An 11,323-nucleotide genomic window follows, 5' to 3' on the forward strand; every position below is an offset into this window, starting at 1 on the left:
GGTTAGATCCAAGCATCCATCTTATATGTTTTTAGGGAGGAAAATATATTTGATGCACTTAACAATGTCTTAAGAAATTGTATTCTGAAATGTCTCGAGCAGTTTCATTTTTACACAGTCTGGAAAGCATGTACTGGAATCTTGAGGGTTCTTTACTATTCGAAATATACTTGATTTGTGTTCCTGCTATTTAATTGCAATTATTATCAATATCTCAAATTGTATTACATTTTAAAGTATTGAAATTCGACCAACAACTTTTGGAGTAGTGGTGCCACCCTTGGCATATAAACACAATCACGAGGCACACATATCAAATATTTAATTCCAAAACAAAGTTGGTTATATTATAATTATATATATATATATATATATATATATATATATATATATATATTATGTTAATCCATATAGGCCTATTCAATATTACTGTTAAAAATGTTAGTCCCTCAGCTCTTGCCTTTGCTTATGGACCCCAAAATGATAAAACGCCCCCACTGGCCCGAAATTAACTTCTGGTATGTGTTCGGTTATATTATAAATACTTCTTTTATATTTAATTTACATTCATGTTAATTTATATTCATATTTTATTGTATATGCATTGTATCAAGTTACACTAATACAACTGCTCAACATTGATTCTTTGGAGGTCTACCGGACGTTTTGGCCGCGTAATGTTTGTTTATGTCGTTGCCGCTCGAAACATCACGACCCTGTCAATGTTTTTATTTTCGCACGAAGAAATGAAACCTTTGATTTTAAAATGAACATTTGCACGTTTGCATTGTGACATCATTCTATGTATTTATCGGCGATAAAACAACACGGCTTCCCATCGACGCCTCGCGACGGTTGCTAAGGCATCTTGTTGCCAGGGATATGGCGGAGGGGCGGGAAGCGCGAGGTGGGCGGGTCTTCCCCGTGAGTCAATCCGGAAGTGGTAAATCGCCCTGACTACATACACAGAGAGCGGCGGCGTCAAATGCGGACACAATCGGCGCATACCGCCGGTAAAATAAGCGTCAGCTCGCTTTTATCACTGCAGGCTGGACACAATCTGACAGCAGAGCGAGAACAAGCGCACAGAGAAAGAGAAATGGACGGCACCTTCGCGAACGGAGAGGTCGGAACATTGACAGCAGTGACGGGTAACGTTAAAGGGGATCTACGGAGGCGACGATGAAGAAAAGTCCAAAGTAAAGACGCCGTCAGTCTCTGCATCTTGTCGTTGTTTTACCTCATCCTGCTGAGAGATGATGAAAGGTGAGAGAGGGGTTGGCAGTCGTGGTCTGTGTGTAACGTTATGTGTTGGCCGCTGTTATTCCCACCGATGGGATCAGACCGGGGTTAACGCAAAACTACTTGCCCGGTTGTAATAGCGATCTGAACGCATACGGGCACAGAGAGGACCCGTGTTTAGCTTTATCCACGCCGTGTGCCGATATCGTGTCCATGTGCTGCTGTGTTTAACCTCTTGCGAGGGTTTGAGTGAGTGGGACTCGAACACATACACACAGCGTCGGGTTGTGATGCCACGTCATTTAAACGATACTTTACACAGTCGAGGGCAGCGAAGCTTCAAACGAGCATTCAAGTTAACGTGATTTATATCATTTAAAACAAAAGGGTTGAAAGATGTGCACGGCTAAATGCAAATAGAAGGTTAATGATATGTTATATTTATGATATAAAACAGCATAAGAGAGATTGATCTTCATTTGTCAAATACCCATGTACAGCACCATGTGTGTAACTGTGCTGGGTACTGAACAAAACCCATATTAGGTTCATAGTTGGTTACCAGTATTATTTGGGAATGTGCACATGATGTGAAAAAAAGTGTCACATTTGAGATGTGATGTAACGGGATCTCTCCCTGATTCATACATCAATAAATATATCCTAATGTTCAAGCATAAAGCCAGGTACTTGTGCATGGTCTACTTAGTCGACATCCAATTATTTAAGGATTTCTTAAAAATGAACTAAAATATTAAAATTGTTCGCATGGCTAACAACAACAACAACAACACACAGCTATGATAATAAAGGACTTCATCCTTATAATAATCTTTCTGCAAAATATTCTTTTGAATTCAGATTTCTTTTCAAACCAGTTGTCAGTCCAGGTCCACATCCTTAAAAAGGCAAAACAGAAAGCTATGAAACTTGAACAAAAGCCCCCCCACACCTTCGCTGCCGTTCCAGAGGATCACAACAAACAAAAGCAAGCGACGGAGTTTAAAAATGTTATCTTTAAATTTGATAAACACGCTAAGAAATGCTGTAAAATTGCAGTGTTTCAGCCTGAGCGAAGATGTCGGTTGAAGCGGAAGATCGATCCTTTATGAAAATGTTATGGTTAAACCATGAGAACCCACATGGTTTTGTTGTAGTAGTGTGTAACCCTGGTATTTGTAATTAAAATGTGGGTATATATATATATATATATATATATATATAAATAAAGTATATACAAGTTTGTAACTCATTGTAAATGTGCTGTAAAACATTTTTTGCTGCCTCAAGTTTTACATTTTACTTGTGGTCAAGGTCTTTATTTCCACTTATCAAAGTAAATGAACCAATTTCAACTTGTATAAAGAAGTTATATATCAACTAGACCACTTGCCAAATTTTAAAATAGTTAATTGAAATGAATGAAACCTAAAATTGCATTTGAACTAAAAACAATTGTTCAATGCCCAGTCTTTTGGCTGGTGGTCTTACTTTCCTGATGTTTGATAACACAAAATTGGTCATAAATTTTGTGTCATGAAATGTCACAAAACCATATTTTAAAACGTCATTTGTGATCGTGGATTTTTACATTAACACTCACAGTGCTGTTTAACAACAACCCTTTAAAAGGACTGAATGCATGTTTCTGGGTGTCACGTCGCGTGTGTTTTTATGAGTGCAGGGGGGTGTTGAGATAAGTTTGGAGTGTTAACTGGCAGTGTTGGCTCTTTGCATGGGTACAATACTTCCCTCCCCTTTCCTCTCTTTCTCTCTCGTTTGCTCATCTGCTTTTTACTGATCATCTCCTTGTGAATAGCTGGAGGAGAGACGGTGAAAAGTGTCCCGTACTGTGTCCAGGTAATGCTTTACAAACCTCTCATCCTTTGGCTTCTTCGTTTTGCGCCGTCTGCTACCAAAAAGCAGATGTGTTGCAACTTTTGGGCATCTTGTTTTGCTTACGTGGTATTCGAGCTTAATGCATTCTGGTGGTCTCTATAGTTTTATACATTGTACTTTCCCCATTACTCGCTTGGAACAATAAGTGTTTGTTTCGTCCTTGTTTTGAAAGTCTGTACAACTTTGCCTTGTGTTTCTTACGATTTTAAGTTTGCAAAAACTCTTATAATTCCAGGTGTTTTCAATGAAATCGTAAGACGTCTTTAAAAACAGGCACTAAGAAAGTATTATGGGAAAGGTTTCAAAACTTTTACACATGTCCGTGTGTCGTTCTAGATGTAGTTTTGTGAATACAAGGAAGTTGCCACCTTTTAGACGTCTTTACAAACAGGGACAAGTACAGATTAGTTGCTTGGAGACGCCCGAAATATTACTGAGGTCATTATCGGCTCAGCTAAATTGCTTAAGACACCCTTTCCGTGTAAAGCCCTGCATAACAGATGTAACGTTACCTTTTTGTAGGCATAATGTAACTCAAAGGCTGTTACATACACCACTGTGTAAAACACAATTGAACCCTTTAGGATTTGAGCACCGGTTGGTTATGAAATGCAAATTCATTGTTTTGATAGAGATTAGCAGTTTGACATGTTTGGTCTACAGTACGTAGAATGACGTGCAGTCTTGTGACCTTGGCTATCTTTGTACTGCTCAGTGTCTGTCACACACAATGAATGGACTTTGTTTTTTCCAACTATCTCTCGCAGACCATCAGTAGTTCGGCTAATGTATTGTAGAAAGTTTTTAGTTTTTCATGTGGAAAGGTTTTAGCTGTAGTGCCTTACACCTTGGGTGTTATACTTGTGTCTCATTTCTTTGATGTGTAATTCGGTCATCCGAGTTTAAGGCGTTTGTAAGCTTTATGACATTATGGCTGTTTTTGCAATAGTTCAAATTTTCTTGTGGAAACATACCATACAGAAACATTCTTAAAAAAACTTTTTTCATTCCATAAAGGACCTTTTATCTCAAAGATTTTAAAATATTGTCACTGTCTTTCCAAAACCTCAGATGCAAATTCGAAGAAAAAAAACTGTTTAAATGATTAAATACTGGGTTGTCAAAGTTGACAAGCACTCTTTATTGGTTAGATATTTGCCAATCCCAGTGACCCAAAAAAAGGTGACTAATAATAATGATTTATGGCAAAAAATAAAAGTAACGAAATATGGAGATGCAAGGTTTAAAAAAGACAGCAGCAAAACTATTTCATACCTTTCAATAGTCTGTTGGACATTTTTCGACAACAAAAGAACCTTTTGTGCAATAGAAAAGCTTCTGTTGAATATTATAGGAACCTTTTATTTTTTTATGAGTGTCGTCCGGCTTCAGAGCCAGATTCTGAAGTGCCAAGTACTCTTTAGATGGTATTCAAATGAGCACACGATTCTAATAACTACATAATAATATGTTGTGTGAAAAAAAAACTCTTATTAGCTCATAATTTTATATGCTTTTGTTATTTTTGTTGTAGCCTACTTGAAGTATACAATGAATTATATAAACGGTCACTCTGCTCTAGATATCAGCCATTGAAAAATCCATACGGGTCGACCACTAGAACAAATGAGTACTAGTTTTGACCTTTGCACGTGACACATTCTGTCTATTTGTCTTATTTGGCAGTATTTCACAATATTTGCATTGATCCACACACTGTCGTCCACCTGGATAATACTTGTTTTCTGTCTTCGATCGATCGTGCATCATTTTAACATCAAGGAGGAGTGCCTGTGGGTTCTGTAGAGATTGAGAAAAGTGCTTAGTCAAAACGAATTTATGACCTCGTAAATCTACACGGGAAACACCGGCAGGGCCACGTTTCTGTAGAGCGGATGCATGTTCCAGTTCGGCCTGACTTTCAGCTTTACTGAGTGAGAAACCTGTTCAATGACCACAAAGCATTGTAACACAAAACGTACCTTGCCACTAATATAACAGACATCTTTTAACCAAATCCTTTGGGAATTGTAGACCTCATTTAAAAGGTAATACCTGTCTGGTTTACAAACAATGTTTGTCCGCCCCTAAAAAGAATAAAAAGCTAGCCCATGCTTTCTAAGAACATAAACATGTCGGCTAACTTTTCTCTAAGACCCCCGACGATGGTTTAGATGGTTCAGTTCCCCAAATGTAAAAAAATGCACCATTTTGCTGTCATGGTAATTATGGATGTTGCTCTGGCAAAGATGGCGCCAGGCGGTATGATCAAACTGTCAGTTTTAATTACTCTAGAGTACCCTCAACTTGTCAAAAGCGGTTTGTACGGTGCAGTTTGTCAAAGCATGCTGGGAAGTTTGTACTTCCTAAAGCCCTCCCATGGAGTTGGATGACTGAAATACACTCATTTGTGTATTAGATGACTGCAGCAATGCCACAGATAAAATGTAGGGGAGATTTTAGGCAATCGGACCGTGTTACGCTTAAATCTCCTCTTAAATATGAACTCTTTAGCCTGTTAAACATTCATCTTGTACTGGATGGGAATGTAGTTGCAGCTGTCATTGGAGATTAACATGCGAGTTAATGGTTTAATGGGTGTTTTATCACAACCGCAGTCAATCTTTAATAACAAGACAAGCTATTTACCTCAATGGGACAGATTGGGGACAGATGGGCTTGCCTTGCATTACATACAATATACTGTTTACCTAATTGGCAAAACAGAACTTTATATTTTATGTATAAAACTAGTGGTTGTCTGAACTAGTGTTTGACCAAAGCTGATGCAGATGGCAAATGACTGATACATAATGCTCATATAGAATGTAACGAAACAAATTGATGTTAACGCAATTGCTAAAATGAAATGAATATTTTTTTGCATAATGCACAATGTAAAGGTGTTTATTGGACAAAGCTGTGTGAGTAGATTTTGGAAGGTAAATAAATGTTTGATATGTGAGCTGGCCACTATTACTGACCGATGCAAATAATCTTAAAATGTGTTGGTGTGTAAGGTGTCTTCGATTTAGAAAAGCCCTATATAGTACGTCTGGTTTAATCTAACCACTTCCATTTAATTCCCTTTTTTAGTAGGACTGGGTGATTTACATTATATTTGATATCTTAATATCGTTCCAGATTTTAAGATATCCATCAATTAATATGTATCTTAATATTTTTGCTTTAAAATAAGTAAATGGTGACTTCCTTTTGCCACATATGAACTGAAATGATTTGAAAAGAATATTACGAATGCAGGAAAACACAAATAAAACTGTATGCTGCATTGGATGAAAGCATTTGCCAAATGTATACATGTAAAAGAGATGGGATGTGCTTGTCTCCTTTCACATCTTCTAAATAATTGTTTTGTTTGTTCATTTTTTTTGGGTACCAATTTCATACATTCCTTGGTGTTACTCATGAGACATAAAGGGGGGTGAAACTGCCTATTTGTGCCATTTTTGACACATTCATCTTTATTTTCAAGTTATACTTGATATTCATGATATTCAGCACAATTATGTTAATAATAATATCTACTATTCAATATATCGCCCAGTCCAACTTTGAAGTGTAACTCTTAGTATACAGAGCCTTAGGCAACAAATTGATAAGTTAAAGGGCCAGTGTATGAAATCTTGTGGCGCGTTACAGAGAGTTCAGGGAGAAATAAGCGATATGTCATACATACCTCTGAAGACATAGTTGTGTATATTTTATTGCATTACTGTCAGTAGATCCTCCAAAAAATTACTCCTTGGACCTTAAATTGGTGAATAGGATCAGCGCTTTAATGATGTCTGTAGTGCTTAAAGGTGATATGTTTGTATTCTTTCTTTTCCTTTTTATGTAGCGTTTTCTTCACTTCGGTCCCTCTTGTGGTGTCACTGGGCCATGGTTCGCAAGAAAGGATCTCTTATTTTGTGCGGAGCATTTCTGTTCGTTGCCTGGAATGCCTTGCTCCTCCTCTTTTTATGGGGGAGGCCTCCCATCGGTCGACTCGGCGAGGGAGGTGGAGCCGAACCGGGAGCTGGAGAGGAGTGGATAGCTGGAAAAGCAAAGCTGGGCGGAGCCAACGGACTGGCCATCGAAGTGATCAGATTGGCGGAAGAAGTCGAATCGGAACTGGAGACTCAGAAAAAGCTCCTCAAGCAGATACAGAGTCACAGGGAATTGTGGGAACAGCAGAAAGAATTGGGAAAGAGAGAATCTGAGAAAACTAAAGACGACAAGAACATCGAGGGGCCTAAAAAACCACATCAGTTTCCTGCAGTACCTCTAAATCGTAAAATTGTAGATGATACGATAACTGTTATGAAAAACGCACTTGTGGTTACACCACCTCATCCGGACTCACAGGAGATGAAAACGGACCAAAAACATGAAATGTCGGAAAATGAAGTAGATCTCACTAAACCTAGTCCTCAGATCATAATCCCAATTCTAGTCATAGCCTGTGACAGAGTAACAGTGAAGAGGAGTTTGGATAAATTGATACAGTACCGCCCATCTCCTGAACTTAACCCAATCATTGTCAGCCAGGACTGCGGCCATGCAGATACGGCAAGGGTGATTGGCTCCTATGGTAGTCAGGTAACCCACATTAGCCAACCGGATCTTGCCAACATTCCAGTACGACCCGATCACAGGAAGTTCCAGGGTTACTACAAGATTGCCAGGCACTACCGTTGGGCCTTAAATCAAGTGTTCAATGTCTTCGCTTACTCTACTGTCGTCATTGTGGAGGATGACCTGGAGGTAATATCACATTAACATGAATGCATACATTTTTGTTCATCACTTATAATCATTGGCTTTTTTCGTTTTTTATTTATTTAAAGACTGTTATGGCTTAAACTAAACCCGTATTGAAATCGAGCCACAATGTTTCTCGCTATGATTCGCGGAGAAGAATTTTGATAAGAGCTTATCTCTCGCTCCTAGGGAATATTTTCATTTCTGATCCCTTTGCTTTGAAGGTGTCACAGGTGAACTGATTACAAAGTCTAAAAAGCACTCAAAAAACATTAAACATTAAAGCTTGCTGATGTCACAGGTTCTCTGAAGGAAGGGTCCCCGTTTCATTTAGCTATTTTGGAATAGTAATATGCTTCTGTGCATACATTTTACTGCACCTTTGACTGAAGAACATTGTAGCAAACAACATTGGCCCTCATTTACCCATTGTATGGACACAAAACCACTGAGACGTTTCTCTAAGTATAATTTGTGTTCTGCCTAAGAAAGAGTCACATGCAGGTTTAAAACAATAGAAACCTCAGTACTCCAGTTACCTTTAAATGTCTGAGCCATAAAGCCGGATGTATTATTCCGTTGCTATCTACAAAAGTGTCAAGTTTAACAATCATGCCCAGCAAGACCCTGTCCTTTTACTCTATTTTGACAGTACTTGGCCTGAAAGAGAATTCTGGTCATAAAGGCTTATGCTAATGCCAGTTCACTTGGCATTTCCGAACACAGACACAGAATATCCAACGTTGCTGGAAGCATTTTGACAGTCAGACATTTCCAAAGTCTGTTTCAGCCCATACAACACTTTCTAAGACGAGATAAACTCACCAATCAACTAGTTGGTTGTTGGACTCCAAAGCTACTAGTTTGCAGAGTTTGTTTTGAGAGTATTTATAAGGGAACCCTAAAAATAATTTCTGCGTTTCTTGTGGCATTTTTGTTTCACCAATGGTTAAGTGCTGGCGTGTGTAAAGGATAAAGAATGCAATGACTGTGTAGTTTCCATTAGTTTAGGTGAGTCTTATTTCGCTCCGTCAACATTTACTCTATTCATGTGACCTTTGGTTGATAGCTTTATACACAGAAGAAAAGAGTTTCAATCCTTTCATACTGCTGACAGCTGTAATCCAGGTCCCACAGATTAGCACATTTAACTGATCAATGGATTAACTGGGTCAACCAAATACATAAAGCTGCTAGAAACCTCAAGTTACCTTGACATAAAACTGTTCTCATTTCGCCTTTTAGGTGGCCCCGGACTTTTTTGAGTATTTTCGTGCTCTCTACCCTATTTTGCATTCGGACCCTACCCTGTGGTGCGTTTCCGCATGGAATGATAACGGACGGGAGGGGCTGGTGGACCCGGGCAAGGCCGACCTCCTTTACCGGACAGATTTCTTTCCAGGCCTCGGATGGATGCTTTTAAAGGAAGTATGGGCAGAGTTGGAGCCCAAGTGGCCCAAGGCGTTCTGGGATGACTGGTTGCGCCATCCCGAGCAACGAAAGGAGCGTTCATGCATTCGTCCCGAGATCTCGCGGACTATAACGTTCGGCCGGAAAGGAGTCAGTTTGGGTCAATTTTTTGATCAGTATCTGCGCTACATAAAACTCAACATTGAATTTGTGCCTTTCACTAAACTGGACTTGTCTTATTTGGTCAGGGTGAGGTATGATGACAATTTTAACAAGAACGTCTACAGCGCCCCCTTGGTTAAGGTGGAGGAACTACAGCAAGGCGGAACCCTGAAGGGTTCTGGACCATTTCGAGTTCAGTATTCCAGCAGAGACAGCTTTAAAGTGCTGGCACGCAATTTGGGAGCGATGGACGACTTGAAGTCAGGGGTTCCCCGCACTGGGTACAGGGGCGTAGTCAGTTTCATCTCCCGTGGACGAAGAATTTATCTTGCACCGCCTGAGGGCTGGACTAAATATGACACCAGCTGGAGCTGAGAGGGATGAGGTTCCGATACGGATCACAAAAGGACAGAAAGACAAAACTCACAACTAATATTACAAGTACAGGAGGAGAGAAATGCCCTCCCAAACCAAAGAAACCAGGCAGGGCGTGACAGATTGTGGAAAGGATAACAGTAACAAATGAGCGTGAACTGAAGGTTTACACCCAGGCTTATCTGGGAACAGCACAAAAGAGGGTCCGTCATACTATATGTGCGCAGAAATCCTGCAACAAGTTGTCCTCATAGAAAACGTTACGTTGAAACGCCTCCACTGAATACTAATAGTCTGATGTGCCGTTAAAATGTTATCGCACCACAATGAAGTGAGGTTTACTGTCTAGGCCACATTTCACCTGCAAAACAAATGAAATGATTGAATGCATTTTCTGAGAACCATTTTATTGTCGCCATTTTCATTTTAAAAAGAATTCTGTCGCCTAAGTCTCATTACCGTGATGCCGCAATCTTTAACTTTTGATTTATATTGTAACTCAATGCTCAGTGATGATTTATTGATGAAATGCAGTTTTTATTGTTTAAACAATTTCGTATTAAAATGATAAATTACTGTGTAATGATCTTATTTAAATCAGCACTACAAGTTCTACTGTAATGTATAATTATAATTGAAATATCATTCTTTATTGCGGTAATGATATTTGGGCATGCTTAATTGTATGCGAATGAAAAAATATCAATTGGCTTCATTTTTATTTTTAAGAAAAATATTATGGCTCAATGATTTATTTTGGGGTAAAATATGATCCAGAGATTAGATCCACCCTAAAGAGTTTCAGAGTTTTATTAGTCTCAGAAAATATCAATTAAGATTACAGCTATAATTGCCGTCAGATTTGACTGATGCATTCATACAAAACTCATTACACCTTTTATGTAGCGCCATTAAATCTATGAAGTTAAAGCTTGTGCCGGGCTTGTGTTAAATGACGTACCAAAACTCTGTGCCATTCTGTTAAAGTACTGTACTTGAACCTTTTTTTATCGTTCTTCCTGTTTAGGGAGAGCTGTCATTGCATTTTAAAGATGTTTGTGGGTTTGTTGCAAAACCAGTGGTCATGGATATCACTTTATATGTATTTATGGATGAACCAGAGGTGAGAGGGAACATTTGAATGAAACGCCTGGGAAAGGAAAGTTCTGATATTAATGCATATGCAGTATGAGGAAGTGTGAAACCACTGCCTGACATGTTTATAACTTTAATACATTGAGAATAAAACAGACTATTTTGATATTTGACAAGATGTCGTCGTTTTGTGTTTTACAAGTTTGAATGTCGGATCTCTCATCTGAGGTTAGTAACGTGTATTTTGTTCACATCATTAAAGCTGAAATCTTATGACTTTCTTCCACAGATCATTTATCTAAACTCCCACCATCAGCACTCATCCTGGCGCCAGCGTGACACCTTTAACATTTCTGTTGCTCCAGATTTCCTTTCA

General features: G+C 38.8%; 1 protein-coding gene across 2 annotated transcripts; it reads left to right on the forward strand.

The window, feature by feature from the left end:
* Window positions 1–909: 909 nt before the first annotated feature.
* mgat1b (alpha-1,3-mannosyl-glycoprotein 2-beta-N-acetylglucosaminyltransferase b) lies at window positions 910–11,121 on the forward strand. 2 transcript variants are annotated; one of them, XM_079484163.1, is made up of 3 exons: window positions 910–1,266; window positions 7,004–7,908; window positions 9,151–11,121. In XM_079484163.1, exons 1-3 carry the CDS (start codon window positions 1,257–1,259, stop codon window positions 9,850–9,852), a joined length of 1,617 nt encoding a protein of 538 aa, XP_079340289.1. In that variant the 5' UTR covers window positions 910–1,256; the 3' UTR covers window positions 9,853–11,121. The 2 variants fall into 2 exon arrangements, with proteins under 2 accessions (XP_079340289.1, XP_079340290.1); XM_079484164.1 differs by lacking the exon at window positions 910–1,266 and adding an exon at window positions 3,007–3,102.
* Window positions 11,122–11,323: the final 202 nt, after the last annotated feature.

The sequence above is a fragment of the Barbatula barbatula genome, assembly GCF_947034865.1.
Source record: "Barbatula barbatula genome assembly, chromosome: 21".
Lineage (NCBI taxonomy): Eukaryota > Metazoa > Chordata > Actinopteri > Cypriniformes > Nemacheilidae > Barbatula > Barbatula barbatula.